Source organism: Colias croceus, chromosome 6 (assembly GCF_905220415.1).
Source record: "Colias croceus chromosome 6, ilColCroc2.1".
Lineage (NCBI taxonomy): Eukaryota > Metazoa > Arthropoda > Insecta > Lepidoptera > Pieridae > Colias > Colias croceus.
In genome coordinates, this window is record NC_059542.1 from 3,052,700 (window position 1) to 3,077,544 (window position 24,845).

The 24,845-nt window shown below is 32.7% G+C and overlaps 1 protein-coding gene across 2 annotated transcripts; it reads left to right on the top strand.

Moving 5' to 3' along the window:
* The first annotated feature begins 821 nt into the window (after positions 1–821).
* LOC123692316 (bifunctional 3'-phosphoadenosine 5'-phosphosulfate synthase) lies at positions 822–24,701 on the top strand. Of its 2 annotated transcripts, none has more exons than XM_045637052.1 (14): positions 822–1,154; positions 7,924–8,098; positions 14,643–14,815; positions 17,136–17,273; positions 18,206–18,325; positions 18,694–18,831; positions 19,735–19,797; positions 20,280–20,519; positions 21,574–21,729; positions 22,197–22,302; positions 22,868–23,010; positions 23,415–23,576; positions 23,901–24,009; positions 24,239–24,701. In XM_045637052.1, the coding sequence occupies exons 1-14, from the start codon at positions 1,116–1,118 to the stop codon at positions 24,346–24,348; spliced, it is 1,872 nt and encodes a 623-aa protein (XP_045493008.1). In that variant the 5' UTR covers positions 822–1,115; the 3' UTR covers positions 24,349–24,701. The 2 variants fall into 2 exon arrangements, with proteins under 2 accessions (XP_045493008.1, XP_045493007.1); XM_045637051.1 differs by lacking the exon at positions 822–1,154 and adding an exon at positions 3,160–3,410.
* Positions 24,702–24,845: the final 144 nt, after the last annotated feature.

Consider the following 24,845-nt stretch of genomic DNA (forward strand, 5'->3'; position numbering starts at 1 on the left):
TGAAACAACACATGACATCGGTATTGCACTCACATGTAGTTATAAGATTGTTCGTTTTTACATTGAAATTTATACTTTTTCAACTTACCTCATATTTTTTTGTTTTACGTATTTCAGCTTTCCAAAAAGTAAAATAAAAAGAAATATATGTGCCCATCAAGGTTACTGAGGATTACGACCCAGAAAAAAATACCTTTTTAAAAATAAACTTTGTAAAGTTAGCTGAAATTTGTGCAAGGCTGCTATAAACAGTTTTTCTTTGATGATTCTGGCTTGAAATTGACCCGTCGAAGCAACGCGTTTAAAAAGAAGATCTGAGTAGTAAACAGCATCTGATGCAAAACACAACTTTCCTCTATTTACAAAGGATGTTAATGCTATATATCGGTTCATATCCAAGCTTTGTAGCCAAAAATTATTTATAACTATCATTCTATACCAATTAAAATTGTATGTACCTACCTATAAAGTATGACCATAATATTATAATATAAATACTGTTAAAAATATATGTCGTTATTATTTATAGACCATGATTTTTAGTTTTTTCTATTTTGAAAAATCCTGAATTTACAAACCAGCGTGGTCACTCGACAGAAAGAGACAAAAAACATGACTGACGTCATTGAATGTCATAGTTTCTTGTTTCAAGTTAATGGTCATAGTGCAATCTCCAGTGTATTAGACTTTAGAGGATATAAGCTTCTTGGAATAGGGATTTCATTTTGTCATTTGCATGTCATTTGTGAAATGTAATTGTCATTTGTCAATTGTCATTGTGACAGCATAGTGTCAATATCCGCGACGTAAAGAGGTACCTATACCTATACAAGAAATAATGAAATAATCATTGTAAATTATAATTTAAAATTAGGACACTGGGCAGTGGGCAAATGGTCAAAGCTGCATAGTGCAGCACCTAGTGCAGCAGTACCTGTAAAGCTTGAATTTACTATTTGATACACATAACAATTTAAATCAAGGTCTAATGACTACTAGCCGACTGTTTATCTGTTCTAATTTTTAATTGATAGCTGAACGATACTATAAAATCTATAATAGTTAACGTAGAAACCTCTTATAAGAAAGTTGGATCAAGTTAAAAAGTAAAAGCAATGGACGGACCCTCAAGACCCAGGAAGAAGCTCAAGGCAGTAAGTAAACTGTTTGATTTAAATAGTCGAATTAGAAGCTTCTTTATATAAACAGTTAATATTAATAGAAAAAATAAAATATATACAATACGTTTCTTAATAAATGTTCAAATATTTATTGTAAATTAACTTAGGTTCTAGATTTCAATGTAAAAAATTAATCATGTTAACATAATATTAAATGATCTTGTGGCAAAATAGCACATAATTATAAATTTATAAGCACATAATTCTTTAAATTTTCTTTATATTTTGCATATTTTTCTTTTTGTACGGAGGAGAGATCATGTATATGAAAGTCTTTCATTTCTAGAAACATTCTATATTAATAATTATAAACAACAGTGCAAAAGAATATGGTTATAATATTATTTTTCCTTTTTTTATCTATGTAGTAAAGTAAAAGAAAAAGCTTTTTTATGAGTGTCATAGTTTTTTTGAGAAAGTAGGTCAACTCTTGTAAGCTTACTGCATAAGAAGTAAACCTAGTTGAATAAATTCATGTCTGTATTTGATGTTACCTTTAAAAAAGTTCTATTACAACATCAACATGATTCCTATATTCATATTTCAGGACTAATATTCATTATCATTTATATTTTATCAGATATACTGTATAAGCTCTTATCTGCACTTATTGTGTATAATATGTGATACCATAAATTGTTAAGATATCACTAAAAAACATTCTTTAAATGCATCTATTTGATCTCTTAATTCTATTTAATTTCATTTATTACTAAACCCAACTGCATATGTATGCATATCTCATTGCCTTAATTTTGAATATAACATACTTATCTAAGTGTGCTATAATTTGTGATATAATAAATATTGTTAAGATATCACCGACAAACATTTTTATATGCAGCTATATGTTCTCTTAATACTAGAAAATCTTATTTATTACTATAAACCTGATTGTAAGTATGACTGGATTATGTCATAACAATTCATTTTAATAATACTGTCTTAAAACAAACAAATTTTAAAAGATAAAAAGTGGTTTTGGTGCCAAGTTATACTCTAAATCATTTAATGCTCATTATAATATGCATAAAGTCAGATTAATGCAATGAACTATCACAAGGATAGGGCCAACCAACCAGTAGTAGTAGTCAATATTGTATTATAAAGTAGTTGTCAACTTAGGTCATGGTAAAATTCTATTACCACAGTCTTATTAACAACATATGTGCGAGCAAGCAACAGTCATCATAATTTTTTTTATATTTAATGACATCAATTCTTAATCAATTTCCATTTTATCTTTTAATCTAAACCAGCATTGATGACGTTTCTATAGTAAAATAGATTTCATTTTATAGATTGTGATAAATAAGCTGTTATTGTTGTGATAAATAAATAAAGGGAAATAAATATCTTATAGTAAGTACTAATCTTATTAAAACAAGCCCAAGATATGACATTAATTTAACAAGTATTTTCTCCTATTTATCAATCGAAAATTCGTATTGTGTTGACAATTTGACATAAATACATATAGTGCAGTGTGTTTTTAAGTCTTGCGGTCATTTCCTATCTAGTAGGGTCATTGAACTGAAGAATCGGATTGATTAACTATGTGGTTTATGACATATATTTGTAACAGGGTCTGTATTTAACGCAAGTTTAAAAAATAAGTTAGTCTAAAATAATATTTTACCTATTGGGGTAGATTAGGCCTATACCCTATACTTAGATAATTAATTTTCTAAATTTAATTTTTCATCTTTAGATGTTACTTTGGTAAATTTCGTAATACTACGCCTATTCTTTTTATCTCAGTACGTCTACGACGACTATTATTATTATCTATTTTTTCACTGAAATGTAATAATAATATACAAAGCGACTATATTTTTATTTATGAGACTCTACGTAATGAGGAAACAGTCGAGTAAATCGCGTTTTCAATTATAATCTAAGGTTATTTATGTATTAACTAGGGTACTATAAAACCTACTTCAAGAACTTTGCCGGCAGTGGGAGAGAAATGAACTGTCAAACAACAGTCGATTAGTGTTATTCAATAAAGCGTACGCGCTGCCGCGGTTACAGTTCGGCAACATTTTAATATAGACTGTGTTTGTAAACAAGAAGACTCTCGCGTCTTTTGGCGGGAAAGTTTTATTATTTTATTTTTAAACGCTAATTCTTTTTTCAAAAATGAGTTTGGAAAAACGGAATAGAAAAGTTGCAGAAACTTTTGAGAAATTTAAAATAGGCCAGTGGGGAAACACACTTTTAAGAACGGTTTGTAGTTATTTATTTATTATTTTAATAGTGCTTATATTGTTATAATTAAAAAAAAATAATTATTGTTTTGCGGATTAAAGCGAAAGTGTGAATGTGTTGCCAATATTTACCGATAGCGCGACTTCTATGAATGACTCAACTTTCACTCATGTTTATTTCCTCAAGATTGTTGTAAACTGGATATTCACTTTCTACTACATTTTTAGTTTCGCAACCATAAAATAATAACATCATAATATGATATGTTATTATATAAAGTAATATATATTGTATTATTTATTAAATACATCACATAAGTATTAATACGCGTACTTAGTAGTTAGTAGCGAAAATATCCGGGCGAAAAATATTAAATTTCTTCTGATTAAAAAATTTTTACAGGCAATTTTCACTTCATTAAACTTTGAATTCTAGGTACTTATTAGTAATAAATAACTTTTCTACCAACACGGACTGTTATCTAAATTATGTATAAGTAATTCAATTATAAGAAAGCCGAAATAAACGATAATCTCTCACATTATAAGTACCTAATTGATATGCTTATCTTTTTTTGATGACTGTGCATTTTTATTTTTGTTTTAGATTTAGTTGCCTATAATAATAATTAAAGAATAATGTAAGTCATTATTTTCAAATTGTTACGGTTATCATAGAAAAAACACCTGTTAAATTAGCTAGAGTCTAGTGTTCGTGTTTGAGACCTAAATCTGCCCATCCAATTCCGATGTAACAAATTTATTTATTTAATTGAACTATTAGCGGCATGAAACTTATCGTTGTACATACCCGAGGCCTTTTGTGTGATGAGTGCTACAAGTTCAAACTAACACACATAATAATTTTGTAATAGAAAAATGTACTTAGTATCCTATTTAAAAAAAGGAGAGATTTTTTAAGAGATTTGTGTGGAACAAATCTCTATCTATTTGTATAGTTTTTACTTAGGTATATTTATGAATGCCCATAAATTTTCTCATTACCTAATTAATAATAATTCATGGGTCTTTACTCTGAAATAAAGCTATTTGGTATGAAACAAGATCACGGCATTCCGAGATAAAACCTAACCCATGTCCTTTCTCGGGTATCAAAATATCTCTATACCAAATTTCATGCAAATTGGTTCAGTAGTTAAGGCGTGATTGATTAACAGACAGACAGAGTTACTTTCGCATTTATAATATTAGTATGAATTCATGGCTATTTTATTAATTGCTTCACCATCGGAAATGAAATTAGCAACGTTGATGTTTAAACAGTTGTAAATATGATACGTGTATTTATTACATAAATGTGTAAATTTTTAACTCATAACATACCTACTTAGTTGTAATAGCTTAGAAAACACATTTTCGTCTTACAATTTAATTGATAATATTTTACACGTGCGGCAGTGTAAAATTTATTTCTAGTACCTAACGCAAATGATAAATACCTATAAAATATGTTAGTATTTTACGTTGTGTAACACCTTTGCCTACTGGAATATATATCTACTCACGCGTAACATGCATATAACTCATAAATAATAGGTACAATATCTATGGAATTCATATATTTTCCGATATGAGCACTTATGCAATTATTTCAATAATTTCTTAAGGGGTTCATAAGAGATAAGAAAAATTTTAATGTCATAGAGAATTTTTAAAGCGCGAGTTGAGAACGAGGTTCCGTAGTCGGTATTTTTCACTAGCTTTCTGCTCGTGATTTCGTCCGCGTTTTCGCATTAAAATCCGTTGCGTACTTTTTAAAACAACTTTGTTTTATACTATGTAGACTCTGATAGAGTTTTATTAGAAATTATTTACTAATCTGAGGTTTCAGAAGTACGTTACATAGGATTATGTAGATTTTTATTCATACAAACAGCCTTTAATATGCCGACCATCATACCGATGAGGCGGAAGTAAAAGCGAAAGCTTTTCAAAGCTTTTTGTTAGATAATTTTTAAATATTTGTTTTTATTTATTTAAGTAATAGTTTATTTACTTGTGAATGTAGGAGATATTGAGAAGTAAATAAATTATTTAATCAACATTCGAGATTATAAATTCATTTGCATTACCGTAGGTATATAAATACTAAATGTAAAAAGGTACTTTCCAGTCTTGTTCAGGAAAAAAATTACAATATTATAATATTGATTGAATCGAATTGCTTTCTTTTTACATGAATGCTATATTATATGGATACTAGCTTTCCGCCCGCGGCTTCGCCCGCGTTTTAAAAGAAAAACCCGCATAGTTCCCGTTCCCGAGGGATTTCCGGGATAAAACCTATCCTATCTCTCAAGTTGGATCGAACTGCACATGGTGTGCGAATTTTATTATAATCGGTTAAGTGGTTTAGGAGTCCATTGAGGACAAACATTGTGACACGAGATTTATATATATTAAGAAGAATATATTAAGATTATATGTGTAATTTCGGCTTCCTAGATTGTTTTTAAGAGCACAAGTCCTTGATACTGTTTCGGGATTCTCGATAATCATAATATGATACTTATGATACATGGCGATTGAAAAGACAAACGGTTAAAATATTCCTTTTTAAAACTCATTAAATTACTCGCTCAGCTTACTGTAGTAGTAATTTCACTTTTTAGTTTGTACATTTAATCATCACATAAACATTATATGTATAAAAAGCTCCATATTATGACCTATTAAGCGGAAATAGGAAGGTAGAGTTGTAAGTTGTAACGCGGACATCATCTCACGGTGCTTTTACATCAAACGAATATAGAGCTAGAGCGAGAGCAGTCTTTCTTGATCTTTTAGTGTAAACTAAAACTCGTATCAGTGTTGTTCAGTATTAGAACATTGCATAAGATCTATTCGAACACCCTAAGAACAATGAAAGAATGCTCTACGCCTGTTTACACTAAAATAATTTGACATAGTGGGGTTTGAATGAGCATTCGCTCGTTTGATGTAAATGCGCCGTCGTCGGTTATAGTCTATCTAACGATAACGTTCATTTTTCATTATGCTATGTAACTAGTCATCTACGTTAGGTATAGTTTTTATTGCTATCCTGGTAACTTAATAAATAAATAATTACCCAGTCATACTGCAGCATTTACCATATTTAAGTAAAGACCAATCAAGGGCAAATAGGTTTTTAAAGTCTACTGTAATTATATGTAATTTTCTGTTCATGCAATATGACCTGTTGGAATCGTATTTCTGTTTTATTCTGTGGTTTTATTACTACAAAATTATGTTCATACATGTAAACATTGCAATGACTGATGCATAAAACATCAAGTTTATTAGACTCTTGCATTTTATATTTAATAAAACAAATACGTGATTAAGATTGCAATAATAAGTATCTACTGTGATAAAAATTTATCGTGTCTATTTTTTTAAGATAGCAATAATAATAATTTATTATTAGGTATCTATCGAGATAGGAAGGTATCTTGTCGAAATTTTTAGAGATAATAATTAGCGGTAATTGTAACAAATTTGCAATGGTTTTTTAGACCAGGAAAATAGTATATGAAATAATGAGAGTAAGTAGGTACATGATAAAAAAGTATTTTCCAATTCATTGACCCCAGCAGAATGTTATCTGACTCGGAATTGACCTAGTAACCGATTCAGATTTTAGGTTCATTTCAATATTCAGTGTTAGGAGTATTATTATAAAGTTATGAATAAAATAATGTCTAGATATAATAAATTGCACTTTTCCATAGGGAACAGGAAGTAAAGTGTTAACTGTCCAACCTATTTTTTAACTGACCTTTCGCAAGGTCAGGTTTGATTAGTTTAAAGTTACTTCACGATCAATCGAATACAATATAGCTTGAAATTGGATTTTCTAGCACGTTCACGGAAACGATTCAATCGAATTGTTTTCTGAAATTGTTCTAATGGAAAAAAACGACGTGTGGCACTCGGGGACTGCCGCGGTAAAGCTATTGCATGCTATGCCTTCAAGCCACACCTCCGCCTGTCGGAGTGGGGAGCGTGAGGTTTTTTCGTTAGTCGTTACGGAATTTCTCGATTCGGTCCCCGCGCTCAAGGCCCGCGATAGAAGCTATGCTTAATTATTAAAAACATAAAATTAACATATTAAATAGATAAAAAATTAAACATTTAAGGATGAAATGACAAGTTAATTAGTTTTAACTATAGCATACCTAATTTATATCAGTATATTATCCTTTTTAAAATGTATTGAATTTAAATTGGTAAATATACATATTACATACTTTTATGAATAATGAATAATTAGGTACATTTTACTAAATGTAGAGCCTCAATTAAATGCAAATTAACTATGACCTTCATAAACGCCTGAAAACATAAGAATATTATTCGTATGTTTTCACACACTTCACTATATTTTCCATACAACTTCATCTAGTAATTTGTCTTAGCATAATCCCAACTTCCTAACAACTTTTCAAAATCCCAAGTTTCGGTATATGTATTTGCATTCGAAATACGGAAATGTTTATCGGCTTATTGATGATAAATGTTTGTTGCAGTGCGCGCAAGTAGCAACCAACGTTGTGGAGCAGAAACACCAAGTTTCCAGGGCCAAGCGAAGCAGGGCCTTCGGAAGTAAGGCCTTCAGGGGCAGCACTGTTTGGTTCACTGGTCTCAGTGGAGCGGGCAAGACCAGTATTGCCTTCGCATTGGAAGCGTACCTCGTATCTAAAGGTAATCCTTTTGTTTTGACAAAATTGAAGGTCGCACTTATCTAAATGACATCAGTCTGTAAAGATATGTGTTATTAGTTCTTGGGTAATTGCATTTAATATAAAATAAGTTTTGTATAAATGTTTCTGTAAGACATTTCGTAATAGAAGAGATGTTAGCTATCACAGAGTTATGGATGCTTAAAACTGGAGTTTATGTTTAGAAACATATATACAGGGTTACAGGAAAAGTCGATGTAGATCCGTTAAGGGCATGTAGTACACATCATTTCTGAATGATTTCACTATGTAACCTCCCATACTAAACTTAACCGTTTTCGAGATATTCGAGTTTTAATTTTTTTTATGAAAATGCCCAATTTTTCGGCTATTAAATTGAATATTTTGAATATTTTTGACTCTTATGATTATTTTTTTTTGTTTTTTACATGAAGATTGAGATGCTTAATTACCTCAATGACTAAAATTGCACGTAAGTTAACTAAATAGGTCATTGTAGACGATCGAAACTTAAGAAAATAAGTACAAATTATAAAAAAATATTTTTCTTTTCTGGATATCTCAAAAAATTATTATGGCACTTGCTCTGCAGATGTGCTTAAAAACATCTACATTTTATCAGCTATCCAACGAGGTATAACAACCTAGGGTTGTATTTAAACTCATAGAAAAAAACATAGTTGAAAAGGTTCAGGTAGTAGGTCTAACGGGTCCCTCGGCTATTGTCCTTCAAGTTAATCCGGTGCATGTGAGCGAGACAACTTTCGATTTATGCAAATGAGAGTGAGAAAAATAATGTGCAAAAACAAGTTTGGGGATACAACATACCCATTGTTTTGTATTTGGTCGTTTGTTTGCTTGCCATCCATTTTAGTCTACTCATGCGATTCGTCCATGGTAGATGCGAATTATTGTGCTTTCGGATTCCCACACGACTTATGTGTGTGACTTAGGTGACCTACTAATGATCTCCCATTACAATTACTGCGGGACATGTGGTTTCAACATGATGGCTGCCCTGCTCATTTCAGAAGAAGCGTTAGGGAATGGTTGGACACTAACTATCCTAACAAATGGATTGGACGAGGTGGGCCTTTACCCTGGCCACCCAGATGTCCCGACCTGACCCCCATTGATTTTTATGTATGGGGGCACATGAAGAGCCTCGTTTACAGTGAGCCCAACCCCATATCGTCAGTGGAACTTCTCAAAGAAAGGATAATTAATGCTGCTAACGACATAAGAAGAACATTAACCACATGGTGTAGTGAATAGTGGATTACATGAAAGAACGAGAAAATGTGTGCGAAATAGAGGTGGACACGTAGAACATGAACTATAAAATTTTATTCAAAAACTTTAGGTGATTAAATGTTATTTTGAACTGATTTATTGTTTCATTTAGCTTACTACAATCACCGCCCAACCAACAAATCGTTGCTCTATAGAAGGGATAAGAACGTTTCAGAGGTGCTAATTGGTAGTCCTATAAGGGTGATATGAACGTTGTATAAACCCCAAAGTGGCGCATTTATAAAGCCATTTGATGGTATTGTGTTGCTGTAGCAGCAACTCAGATGCCATTTGGACCTATAGAAGAGTACACTTATAGAATCGCGATGCTGTTATAGAGCGAATTAGTAATATAAAAGGAACTGCGATGCTGTTACAGCGCGAAGTTGTGTTTTAAGAGTAACCGCAAATCGTTTGTAGCACGAAGTTGCAATGTACGAGCCACCGCGACGCTACAATTATAGTACAAAATAGTAATAAATAGGTAAATCGTGTACCAGTTGATAATACGAGTAAATGACTATAGGAACCATCATCGTGGTGTCGAGTATTAATTTTTGTTACGCTGTTAATTATGTTAGATACATAAACTGACTGGCGAATGAAATTTTACTGATAGATTATATGCATAATTACGATGTTTTTTTAATGCCCCACTCGAATTATTGAGTTTTAAGTAATTAAAAACTAATTTTACACTAAATTGCTGTATAGGATGCCAAAAAGCAACTCCGTGGCTATTATACAACCGCAAACGAACGTAGTTTTGACAACTGTCATGCCTTAAACTGGATTAAATTAGTAGGGTTCCCTGATGTAAATAGAAAACCCATAACATTTTTTTTGTATTTTTTCTAGTGTAAATTCCGATTTTTAGATCCCGATCCCGAAGTATCAAGCAGAACACTAGAGTCTGAATGGTCTGCTTCTGAATTATCACAAACCACATGATGGCTGTTAACTTGGTTTTGTTCATAGGATGTAACAGATTGTACGGAATCATTGTCCGTATTCGAAGCCTCACCTTGAATTTGTCTGTCTTGTCTGTCAATCCTTACTTGTCTTACATATGTTCTAAATCCATGATTTTATTAAATAGAACCCTTCAATTATTTACGATACGGTGCTGACAATATGGCAGGTTTTTGTTATTTTAAAGTGAAAGAAACTCTCTTATAAGCCGTATATCTCTCGTAAGTGTCGCATTTTACTACATTTATACGCCGTTTTTGTCACATAACAGATTTATTAACTCTTTTATACAGTAAAACAGTCCTATAACTCTGACCACTCAGCTATTACACCACTGCGTTATAATGGGCAGAAAAACACTAATATAATTCAATACGGTTACAAAGAAGTGATATAAAACTCGGATATATCACCTAATTGCTCTATTATGGAGTTTCAGCTACCATGAAGATTCACAGTGCTATAATAGCAATAAGGAAAACCATTACAACACTAAATTGTCCTATTGTAGATTTTTTTACGCCTCTATAGGCATGGGACTATAAAGGTTACCCTAGAATCGTTTATTGCACTAATTTGCTGTAAAAAAGAGACCACCAGCGCTGTTATGTGATAATATCGCCCTGTTATTGCTGTATCAAAATCTGGATAAGAGCTGCTCTATAAACGCCGTATAAAATAGTGATATAAACGTTTACATCACCTTGTTATGGGACAAATCTGCTGTGTATGATTATAGAGCAAAATCATCTCATTAAACGCTATTATACAACAAGCTTGTCACCGCGACACTGTTATACGTCATTTAAAAAGCTTTTTAGTGCTGTAAGTTATTGTTATAGGACATATTTGCTGGTTGGGCGACGATCTGTATGCCAACTATGAGTTGAGCGTGAGTGACTTTGTATGCCAACTAGCGTTAACAACGCACCGATTACGTTATTTTCCAAACAATAGCCAGTAACTAGTCACTTACGCTCAAGTAATAGTTGGCGTACGGTCATTATTTGTACGATCGACAATGTCAACAAAAAAATGCTATAAAACTGAATGATCTCCTAGGTCAGGATAGCGGGATATCGATGGATGCATGAAGGTTGTACCTAGCCGAGGGAGGCCTATGTTCAATAGTGGAAGCCAGAGTAGGCTGAAATGATGATGCTGAACATAAGTCAAATTAATTAGATTAAATAAGGACTATTTATTCTGACTGCCATGTAGCCTTAGAAACTAAGTTTCACCTTTGAGGTTAATAAATACCCTAGAGTGTTATACCTCGTTGGATAGCTGATAAAATGTAGATGTTTTTAAGCACATCTGCAGAGCAAGTGCCATAATAATTTTTTGAGATATCCAGAAAAGAAAAATATTTTTTTATAATTTGTACTTATTTTCTTAAGTTTCGATCGTCTACAATGACCTATTTAGTTTACTTACGTGCAATTTTAGTCATTGAGGTAATTAAGCATCTCAATCTTCATGTAAAAAACTAAAAAAATAATCATAAGAGTCAAAAATATTCAAAATATTCAATTGAATAGCCGAAAAATTGGGCATTTTCATAAAAAAAATTAAAACTCGAATATCTCGAAAACGGTTAAGTTTAGGATGGGGGGTTACATAGTGAAATCATTCAGAAATGATGTGTACTACATGCCCTTAACGGATCTACATCGACTTTTGCTGTAACCCTGTATAATAAAAAAAAGTTTGTTTTATTTACACATATTTTCAATCGATTTCACGTTAACTTAATATTCAATTCACAAACACATTTTTATAAGAAATCATTTAGATACCGTTAAATTCTCCTGGTTTTCATAAAATAAAGTCGAATATACGTATATTATTCTATTATATTAATAACTACTTTTGTAATATTAAACGGAATACATATAATTTTTGGAACTTGTTTGGGTCTTTACCGTCGATAGTATGAAAATAAAATAGTGCAAACCTTTTATGCTAAATTTGGATCAAAGATATAAGCCTTTTATAAAATCCACAAATTAAATATTCTGTGAAATTGCAGCAAGTTGATTTATTATAATACATCACATTGAATAAGATGTTAGGAAAGTTCAATATAGAGTTATATCATGGAGCTTATTATATAATCTAATTATTGAGAAAATTGTAGGGTAAAATATTATTACATAAAATCATTAAGTTTTTGCCTCGAGGTTAGTGTATGATGAGGTGAATTTCTCGGTATAGGTATCTATACGTAAGAACCGTAAGAATTTTACAAGTAGTTTTTCAAATAACTTGGATCTAGAATTGACAAAAATAACATATAAGCTTAGTTATATCTCGGATTATCAGTGTATTTTATTTCGTTATTCAATTCAAATACTGAATACAAGCTAACGAGGATCATGGTGGATCCTACATGTGTTGCTCATTAGTCTTAACTTTAACAAGGAGTTGTTTATTTTCACATTGCAATGCTCAAAAATGGTATAGGTCTACCAGAATCTGATGGCATATTTTTATTTAAGAAATAAAAGATTTTCATGTGGCAACTTATTTGACAACTATCAAATTGGTTGTCAAATTATTTGTCTTTTTTGCAGTTGATGAATAATTTTTAGGATTTTGTCTAAAAAATCTTCGAAAATGTCGAAAATGCCGCTGCGATCACAAGCGAGATGTGTTGTTTATATTGTTGATAAGAAAACATTCGATGAAGAAGGGTCCAACACATCACAATTTTCAATTTTGAAGATTTTATTGGTAAATTGGACTTACCCGTTTTGATACTTTAAATTAAAAAAATATTATATGTAGGTAACTATAATATTGTTTGTTGATTAGAATATAAACTTATTACAGGAGTTTCCAATACGGCTATTCTTCAAGTCAAAGCTGTCCAAGTCAATTTTATAATGTGTATCTGTTAATACTTACGAAAATAAACATAGTTTTATTTTATTTTTATTTTATTTAATAAAAAAATATAAGCAGTTTTGATCTACATTATCATTATATCGATATTTTCACATGGCATACTGGTAATAAATATACAAATATAGGTATGTGTAAATAATAATATGTATTACCTGTATACTGTATAAAAGTAATATGTATAATTGTACCTATATTATACATGTAAGTATGTACCTACCTACATAATATTAAGTGGATATCTCATTATTAAGTACAGTATTGTCCACTTAAGTAATGTGACTAATGATACTGAGGACAAAATAAAAAATAAGCAGTATCAAGATCGTTCAGTCCATTTTCCCTAGGGTTGCACACTCAAAATTTTGATTTCCCTAATTGCCATCAGAGTCTGGTTTACCTATATATGATGAGCATTTGCATTGGGCTCCGTGTCTTTTTCTATATTATGGTGTTCGTAGTACAATATTTGAATAACACTGTATAAAATTAAAAGATAACTAAAAAAAACAGGTTTCTCCTTGAGTTAAACTTTCAGAATGAAAAAAATAAAATAATGACGATCATTTATTTCACTAAACAATATGAACAATTTAAGGTATTTTTTCACCATAACAACATTGGCTCTAATATTACAACAAGGTAAAATATTTCATTAATCAGCTGTTTGTTATTGATAAATTATGAAAAACACTTTCCACTATGTATTGATAAATTAACTAATCAATTTGTACTACTGAACCTAACTAGCTTAAACTCACATTATTCCTAAGGCAGTTTGCCAGTTCTAAGAGCCACAGCCAGTAGATAATAATTGTAATTTTCTAGGCATTATTTTTTCTATAAATTTATAAAGAATAGAAAAAATTCCATCACGAGGCGGGACTCGAACCCGCATCCTTTCGCGCCATTCCGGGGCGGATGCCTCACCAACTCAGCCACTCGTGACCCGCCTGCCGAGCGATCGAATTTATTCTATCCTTTCAGTTTTATGTGTCTGAAGGGACACACCGCGCGCGCCATCTATTGAGATGATTAACAACCATTTCAACCAATATGAAGCACTTTTCAGTGAATACAATATTGTAACGATGGAACACGACCTTTTTTGTTGAATTTATATTTTTGGTTTTATGGCATTCAAATGCTTTATAAATATAAATTTATAAAGAATAGAAAAATTAATTCATTTACCCCGGAATGGCGCGAAAGGATGCGGGTTCGAGTCCCGCCTCGTGATGGAATTTTTTCTATTCTTTATAAATTTATATTTATAAAGCATTTGAATGCCATAAAACCAAAAATATAAATTCAATTATTTTTTCTATTTTATTATCCCGAACTACTAATAAATAAATTTGGCATTATTCCAGGCATTCCAGCATACGGTCTAGATGGAGACAATATTCGCACAGGCCTTAACAAGAACCTCGGCTTCAGTAAAGAGGATCGGGAAGAGAATATCCGAAGAGTGGCAGAAGTGGCCAAACTTTTCGCGGATAGTGGCGTCGTCTGTTTGTGCAGCTTTGTGTCCCCGTTTGCAGAGGTAATGTGATGAATTTGTATATTTGGTTCTGCTTGCTGGGAAGACCTTTTTTGTAGGGTTAAACAAAGTTATAACACGCTTTTTGAGTAGTTTCACGTTTGACTGTAACCGACATGTTTGTATGTAGCCGACTTCTTTAGACTTGATTTGGAACTTACTTAAAACGGATTTAATTCAAACTTTGTATACTTATCAAGGACCGGTGACAATACAATCATTTAGTGAGTTAAAATGTTTAAATTATTAATTACCTAGTAACAATTAATGTCGAAACGATTTTTTATTATTTTTTAAACGCAGATAATTAAAGAAAGAATCAACCAAGAATCATTAAATTCAGGAAACGACTTTCTTTTTAAATGTTAAAAAGGTTATTTATTTTTTATATAACAGCGATGCGAGAACTGTAATGAAGGTTACCTTTTTTGTTATTTTTTCTAAAGTATTAATTACATTTTGTAGAAATTTGAAGGTAGAAAGAGAGACAAGCATTACATTTTTTGTTATGTCATTTATCATGCATTTTTATTGCATTAATATAACAAAGTTGTTAAGCTAATATTTACACTTGTTTTGATAAACATCTTAATTTTTATAATTATGCTCGACTTGATGCAAGGTTAAAATTAAGCCGTTAGTAGATTTCTCTTAATATTAAAGAACGATCGCAATTATAAGAATTAATTTGACCTAAAATGTTTGTTCAGTCTACTGATTATAAAGTTCGAGATCGAATTCCATAGTAAGATCGAAAACTTATGATTGAATTGAATTTCAATTATGTTCTGCTTTATCTACTTACCTATATTATGTAGGAAGGTCGGTCATTTCGAATTATATTTTATTAAATTAAACCTATAATATCTATATTTGTAGTTTATGTTAGGTAGAAAATCACTACATAGTATAAAACAAAGTCGCTTTCTCTGTCCCTATGTCCCTTTGTATGCTTAAATCTTTAAAACTACGCAACGGATTTTGATGCGGTTTTTTTTAGGTTTTAGACAAAGCGGGCGAAGCCGCGGGCGGTAAGCTAGTATATAACAAAGAGAAATTTACAAAAAAAGAACCTTGAAATTTTTTGAGATCATAAGTAAATATGACAGATATTTTTTTTTGTTATCTAATAGTAATTTTATGGCTCAAAATTGAATTGTCATTATGATAACGCCGGATTAAATAAGATTGTGTTTAATTTAAGGAAAAATTCTTCAAAAGAATGGCTAGTGACTATTTAGTACCTAATGCGTAATAATAACATGAATTGTAATTTCTACCCAATCTCGCAAACAAAAAGTTATCAAAATTCTTCACAGTATACTCTTCAGTTGTAAAATGAAAACAGGATAGAGATGAGCTATTACGAAAAGTGTGTTTAGATATTGTTCACTGAAGGGGGCAATTCCTTAGAGAGACAGCTTACCTACTTAGGGTACTGAATACAATAAATCTGCTACGTATCTTGTGAATACTAATTATCATCGGCTTATCACCAAATGATACATCCGCGTATTTCCCTTTTTGCACCTAAAAATAAAGAGCTCTATATAAACCTCATATCTATTTGGCCTTTGACTTTATCGTGTTCGATTGCTATTTAATAAGGTTCGTTAACACTAATTAGTACTAAATCTTATTCAGATTTGATTTATCGTTAACTAAGTAGGACATTGAATTACTTGGGTTATCTCAAAAGTATGGCAATGATAGTGAAGGAGTTATTGAACTCATGAGAAATGTACAAAAAATGTTTACTAAATATGTAAGTAAATTGTGGGTCAGTAAACCTGTTTCTGGAAAACTTGATTTGAGCATTGCAATTCAAGTTTTTTCACGAGCAAAAAAATATTTTGTATACAATGCAACATTCACATACTCAGGCTAGTAGTAAATATGCTTTTGGAACATTTGCTAGTTCAGTTGTGATAGTAAATCTTAGATCTTGTAAAAGCTGTTTTGATCTGTCCTTGATCGCAATCTTATTACATAAAATTAATGTTTGTAAACTAAAATGTAGTTTAAAATGCCCAATCTTAATACATAGTAATTTAAAACTACCTTCAATTATCTAAATTGGTTTTCTCATTACTCCCTTTTACAACCTAGATTTCTTTGTTCATTATTGATTTTACCTAGTTTGATAATTATCAACTGACTTCGAAAAAAGGAGGAGTAGACTGTTTTTTACCACAAAATTTTCGACTGGGTTAACCTATTTACTCCTTTTATTTAAAAGCTTATGTATTCCGGCTGGTCTCATTTAAATTATCTAGTTCTGACCATTTAAAGGTGGTTTAGTAATTAATTATTTTATTTATAGGATAGAGAGGTAGCTCGTCGTACCCACACGGATTCGGATCTTCCGTTTTTCGAGGTGTTCATTGATACACCGCTAGAAGTATGTGAACAACGTGACACCAAAGGGCTGTATAAGAAGGCTCGTGATGGACAAATAAAGGTTTGTTTTTGTATCAACTTCGTAGTAATATACCATCATCATCATCATCATCAGCCCATATACGTTCCCACTGCTGGGACACGGGCCTCCTATGAGGGTACAGGCCATAATCCACCACGCTGGCCAAGTGCGGGTTGGCGGATGACACATGTCGTCGAACTTTTTTTTTTTTTTTTAATTCTTCGACATGTCGGTTTCCTCACGATGTTTTCCTTCACCGTTCGAGCAGTGGTGATGTTACAACATGCGCAGATAAATTGAAAAATCAATTTATTTCCTGCGCGCTCGCCTGGTCTCGAACCACGGACTTATCGATTCGAAGTCCGAGGTCTCACCACTGAGCCACCACTGCTCAGTAATATACCAATTTTACAGAATTTTTTTCACAACTTATAGATTTCATATAAAGTACTTTTTATCCCGTTCATGAGTGAATTTGCAAAAAATATTTTTTTCTTTATAAATGGTGCAAAATTTCAAGTTACTAATCTGAACAGTTTGCGTTCTTATGTTTGTCTATCAGACATCAGTCGTGTAACCATGAGAAACTCGAACGAGTCGCAGGCTCGAGTTTCTCAGGCGATAATAAGTTTTATAGTAATGACAATAAAGTAAAAATTCATATGACACGGAAACTGCGCTCCGCTTCGCTGCCCATCGCCGCTCTTTTGGTGTGAGTTGACCCCCTTATATTTAGTTTATAGCAGTATTATTTCCAGTGTGGGAAAGTGATAGCGCTAGACGACCTATAGCGCTGTCATTTTCTCATTTTGGAAATAATAATGCTTTAAGACATCTGGGTATGGGGTCAGTTGTAGTCAGTATTCCATTCCTTCCGTTGTTTATACAATTAGACACTTATCATACTATACCAAGTTTTATACAATCTATGGATTTTAATCAATATTTATTTATTTTGGTTTAAATTCCAGGGATTCACAGGAATCACACAAGAATATGAGCGTCCAGAAGCTCCTGAGTTAGTTATAGAGACAGTTGGCCGTTCTGTGGAAGAATCCACCATGGAGGTTATTAAGCTGCTTGAGGCTCAGGTATGTTGTCAATAAAATGCGAAATAAAGTTACAGTTTGTGTTGTTTAATTAATTAGTTTAAAAAAATAAGATTCAGTATGCAAGTACGTTGAATTTACTTACCAAACAAGTTAGTTCAACGTTTATCAGTTTTTGGGGCATAATCAAAATAAATTAAAATAAAATTTAATTTTTTCATTTTCAAAATTGTATGGCACTTATTTACACTTTATAAATATTCTGTCCAATAACCATTAACCATACAGCAATATTGACTTTATAATTATTTTCAATTCTCACTTCTTTGAATTAAGATCATGTCTTTTGGTTCAACCAAGCTTTTAATATATTTTGAAAATATGCATTTTTTTCATTTTCTTGTATCCAGGGTGTAATTCCTCACTTCGAAAGCGTATCTGGTGTGGAGGAGCTTTTCATATACGGCAACAGATTGAGCAGTGCTATCGAGGAAGCTGCAAGGTTGCCGCAAATTGAGCTTACAAAGCTCGACATGCAATGGGTTCAAGTAAGTTGTATTATTATTAAATATATTTGTTAGCTTGTTACTAAAGTAATTTTGATATTTAGTTTTATTGCATTCAAATGCTTTAAAAATATATATGTATTTTAAACCGAAAGAGTAGAATAAAATGCTCTGATTGGGGATCACGGGTAGCTGAGAGGTACCAGGCGTCACGCAGGCAAGACGAAAGACGCGGGTTCGAATCCCGCTGAGTGATTGGTTTTTTTCTATTCTTTAAAAATGTATAACGCTACGCTACTACTGGCTGTTAGGGCGGCCGTACACGGACCGCTTCAAGCAGTTGAGACCGACCGCTTGAAGCCGCGACCGCGCGGTGAACTATAGGCATTCATTCACCGCCGTACACGTGACGGCTCGAGCCGTCGCGACCGCTTCAAGCCGTCAACTGCATGACGAAATTCCACCGTGCCGTTGACGGCTCGCGAGCGGTCGTGAGGCATACACTGACTGCTCGAGCCGTTGACTGCGCTAGAGCCGTCGTCGGCTCGCTCCTCCCCTGAAAATCAATGACTTGACTAGTCAAAAAAATCAACCGCTCGAGCGGTTGATAGCGACGGCTCGAGCGGTCAACAACCGACGGCTCGAGCAGTTGACGTCGACCGCTCGAGCCGTCCGTGTACGGCGCTCAGCCGTTAACTGCTCAAGCGGTCCGTGTACGGCCACCCTTACAGGCTAGTAATAGCCTGTAGCCAACAAAGTACCTATTATTTCTTAATTTAGATAATGTTTTTTTTTATTGTTTTGAGTACTCGACATTTTAATTAGAAAGTGAAGGCTGCGTCCTTCGTCAATTTAATTTGAACTGAACAATTACCTAGTCGAATTGTAATTAGAATTCGTCATAATTAAAGTTTTATTGTGAATAATAATCATGGATGTTTTCAGGTATTATCGGAAGGTTGGGCGTATCCATTGAAAGGATTTATGAGGGAAATTGAATATTTACAAGTAAGTAATTTTACGTATTTTTTTTAATACTTTTTAACGGGATAACTATCTACCTTGAAATTTTATAATGTCTATTTGACTTTTAAAGCATACAATAAAAGTTGCAATACTAAAATAATGTTTTATGTTTTCAATGTAAATTTATGCCTAAATTCCTATAAAGTAATTGTGTTTTTAAAAAATTGAGGTAAAAATCCATACTTACTTAATATTATTAATGCGAAAGTCTGTTACTCAATCACGCCTAAACAATTTTCATGAAATTTGGTATGGAGATATTTTGATACCCGAGAAAGGACATAGGATAGGTTTATCCCGAAAATCCCACGGGAACGGGAACTATGCGGGGTTTTCTTTGACTGCGCGGGCGATGCCGCGGATGGAAAGCTAGTTGTTTATAAAAAATCTTTACTTAATGATCTAATAATTATGAAATATTCAATATCAAATATTGTTTTTAATAATAATTCTGATATTAACAGGCGCTCCACTCCAACTGTCTAACACTATCCGACGGCACTATCGTCAACCAATCCGTGCCCATAGTGTTGCCAGTTAAAACGGAGGACAAAGAACGAATGACCGGTTCTAAAGCGATTTCCCTGGTATATGAGGGTAAAAGTGTTGCCGTGCTACGGTCGCCGGAGTTTTACCCGCATAGGAAACAGGAGAGATGCAGTCGCCAGTTTGGCATTTATAATACTGGCCACCCTTATATCAAGGTGGGTAGTTAGAAAATAGTGTTTGTGGGTTTCATCTTCAATTTTTTGGATTTTTTGCATTAACATTTTTAAGGAACGAAAAACAGCTACAATCTTTTATTTTTGCGCATTTGAAGGGATATTTTTATTTTGACTTTCACATTGTATGGCGGAATTAAAATTTCGGCTGCCTTATTCTCAGTATGCAAATGCAAATTGAAAATAAAAAACTAATAAATAATAAATTGATGTGAAATCAATGTTACCTGGTTGTACTCATAAGTTATACTTGGTATTGTTACTGCAAGACAAACGTATGACGAACGTTTGACGCGACGTTGCCGCACCGACGTAGGTAAATGTCGTGCGTAGAAAGTGGACAATAGAACGATGACTATAAGTTTTCAATTACTAGTTTAATATTTTCATAAACATTTAAAAATGACGATCAATTTCCAAGAATCCGTCGCAATTACATTATCATTTAAAATAACATAAAACAAGCGAAATTAATGAAGTGATTGCGTTTTTGTTTCAATCTAATAGTAGAAAAAAACAGACAACTAACTTAACTACTTAAGCACTTTCCTCAAAATTATGAAAATTTGTAAAAAAAAAATGTAAGTAAGAAAATGTTACTAACGTAAGGAGTAAAACTTCTTTATGACCTTATTTTTCAAAAAATAATTTACTGTATTTAACTTTACAGAAATACGTCTTACAGAACTTAACAGAATCACGTGTGGTAGGGATAAGAAAAAGATGGCGCGTAACGGAAAAATGTCACGCGTAACGAAAAATGTTACACTAAGGCTGGTTGCAGAGCTTGACCGACCATCAGTGCGTACGTCAGTCGCGCTTGTCATATGTATGGAAATTCATGAAACCGTTCATAGCTAGACCGACCATACGCACGCGTATTGTCATGCGTAAGTGTCATAGTCATACACATTGTTGATGCGTATCGTCAGGACCGATGGAACGCACTGATGGTCGGTCAAGCTCTGCAACCAGCCTAAATTTTTTTCCAACCCCGATAAAGAAGTTTCACTTCAAAAACCATCTATACACCTAGATGATCGAAGAATCCGGCGATTGGCTAGTAGGCGGCAACCTAGAGGTGTTCGCTCGGGTCCGCTGGAACGACGGGCTCGACGCGTTCCGCCTGACGCCCAACGAGCTGCGCCGCAAGTTCAGGGAGCTCAATGCGGACGCTGTTTTCGCTTTCCAGGTACGTAATAATAATAAAAAAGTTAATTTGATTGTAATTACAAAAAAAAAAAGAGTGTGTGCCGAGCACACGTGTCAGAAGTGAAAATTCTTTGGCAAGATTCAAAGATACCAAAATCGTCGCATTACTCTATGACGTGACCTTGAAATTTTATTCTCAACGCACCTAAATAAGTTTTAAAAAAAAAAAGATTGAAAAGAATTGTGATTTTTTTATAGTATCAATAAGCATTTCGGAAAAGAAACGTCGATCGTCGTGATATCGATATTTATCGATAAAACGATATTAGGTAACTAATGTGGATGTATTATTGCATATATGCATATAATATACAAAAGTAATTCGTATCTCCTATTTGTGCCTAAAACTAATCAGGTCTCTATACTAAAACAAAATGTTTTTTTTTAGATTATTCTATCCTAGATACTATTCCAGAGTTAAACTAAATATTAATTAATTATTTTTAGCTCCGCAATCCCATTCACAATGGGCACGCTCTGCTGATGCAAGACACGCAGCGGCAACTCATCGAAAGGGGATACCAGAAACCGGTACTTCTATTGCATCCACTGGGTAAATATTAAAACCTAATTCCCTTATGACTATGTGATATGCATTTTGGTGTTTGTATGTATTCATTGCTTTATCCTAAAATACTAACTTAATAAATCAAATATTATTTCTAGCCATTATTTTCAGGTCTTTTTCTATAACTTTTTTTTGCGAATAAGTTTGCACGCCATATCCTACCACATCCTATCCTATTCTGCCACAGTCCTGTTCTATAGAAATTCCATTTCCAGTTTAGGCAATCATCATTTTGTTACTTGTAAAGTAAAACCTTTGTGTAAGTGAAAGACAGAACATATTATTAAATTAACCAATGACAATATTTGCCACAATCACACTTCCAAGTACTATATTTCATCACTACATAGTATAAAACAAAGTCTCTTTTTCTGTCCCCATGTCCCTTTGTATGCTTAAATCTTTAAAACTACGCAACGGATTTTGATGCGGTTTTTTAATAGATATAGTAATTCAAGAAGAAGGTTTTAGTATATAAATTATTAGGTTTTAGACAAAGCGGGCGAAGACGCGGGCGGTAAGCTAGTACTAAATAAATTTAATTTCCCAGGCGGTTGGACAAAAGACGACGACGTGCCCCTAGAGGTCCGTATCAACCAACACAAGGCGGTGCTCAACGAGGGTGTGTTGGACCCGCAGTCCACCATACTGGCTATATTTCCCTCGCCCATGATGTATGCGGGACCTACTGAGGTGAGATTTTTTTTTAAATTTATATGAACGTTTTATTATTTAGAATTACAATTACTATTTTATTTATGTAATTTTAAACTATTGCGTAGTTATTTATACCCTAGTAGAAAATATAAATGTTTAAATACTGAAATGATTAAAGGCATGAAACCAGTACTTCTAATACCCTATTTTACAAAAAAATAATTCTTTTACAATTATTAAAATGCAAATGCCCCCTCCATTAAGTTGATTCGCGACTACCCTCAATTTTATAAATAAACTAATACCGCCAATTCTAAGCAATCTAAAGCAATCAAAGCAAAGCGCAAAAAAATGATTATTCTCTTTTTTTTTCGCACAATATTCAAATTAATTTTATTTTTGTTTTCAACTACCCTCAATTTACACATTTCCCCCTACAGGTACAATGGCACGCCAAGTGCCGTATGAACGCAGGGGCCAACCACTACATAGTGGGGCGGGACCCCGCGGGCCTGCCGCACCCCGACGGGTCCGGGGACCTGTTCGACCCGCGACATGGCGCCATGTTGCTGGCTGTTGCACCGGGCCTTAATGATCTGGAGGTCAGTGTTAGCATTTTTTATTTACTTAAATTTTATTTGATTATTCCCCAGAAATTTGCTGCGAACAGATATTTTTATGTGTCTCATTTTTGTGTGCGAAACGTTTCGCGCGAATACATTCGCACGCTAATTAGATAATAGACACCGTGAGAATCGCGACGAATTCCCCATTTCTGGACAAGCCCTTTCACGCAAATGTTTACAGTGCACTCGATATTAATATGTATCTTACGATTTGCGCGCTCGCGTTAAGAGCTTTTTTCAATGGTTATTTAAAAGAAATCAAAAACATTCGAATTTTAAATCTGTTTATTGTTTTTCTAGATCATTCCATTCCGCGTTGCCGCCTACGACGCATCTGTTGGCAAGATGGCGTTCTTCGATCCCACCAGGAAGGAAGATTTCGATTTCATATCTGGAACAAGGATGAGAGGTATAAATAATAATTAACAGAAAATATTGATTATAATTATTAATATAAATTACTTAAACTTCAAAGAAAATTGGGGTAATTATAAATTTGACGGTATGATTTCTATTTCGAAGAGAAAATTTATTAAAGGTCCTTATTTTTGGTATCAAAGTTAAAAAAGTTCTTTCTAATTTTTAATTTTTGCCATATTTGATTTCTAGTACTAATTTCAGTATGTTATTTTTATCAGGCCTCGCTCGTGCTGGCAAGGAACCGCCAAAAGGATTCATGGCGCCATCCGCCTGGAAAGTATTATCAGAATATTACCAGTCTTTAAAATCCAAAATGGACACAAACTAATTATAGTAACTTATTTAAGATCACTATTTAAGAATCGTTTATTTGGCACAAATGTTTTAATTTAAATTTATTATATTATATTATTATAAATCAAATATTATTGTGAATATCTCAATGTGAGTGCAATGTTTAATGTTTTTATTACATTCCTATTTTCGTTTGTGTAATTTTACACATTCCAGTATTTTTTGTAACAAAATAGCGAAATCGATGTATATTACTGTTAATTTATTCGGTTAAGAACAATAGTTGAAGTATTATATTTTAAATATTTAAAGGGAAGGGTCCTTGTTAATTTTTAAAAGATTTTAAAATGTATATTTTAAACATAAAGTATAATTATGGTGCTTGAAAATCAGATTTATTTAATATACAAATAAAGTGATATACATAGTGTAAATGTTGTTTTATTTTCATCCGTACACAAAATATCTATCATACTCGTAATCAGTGACATTATTAACTTTAAATAACATTCAGAAATACAATATGTAATA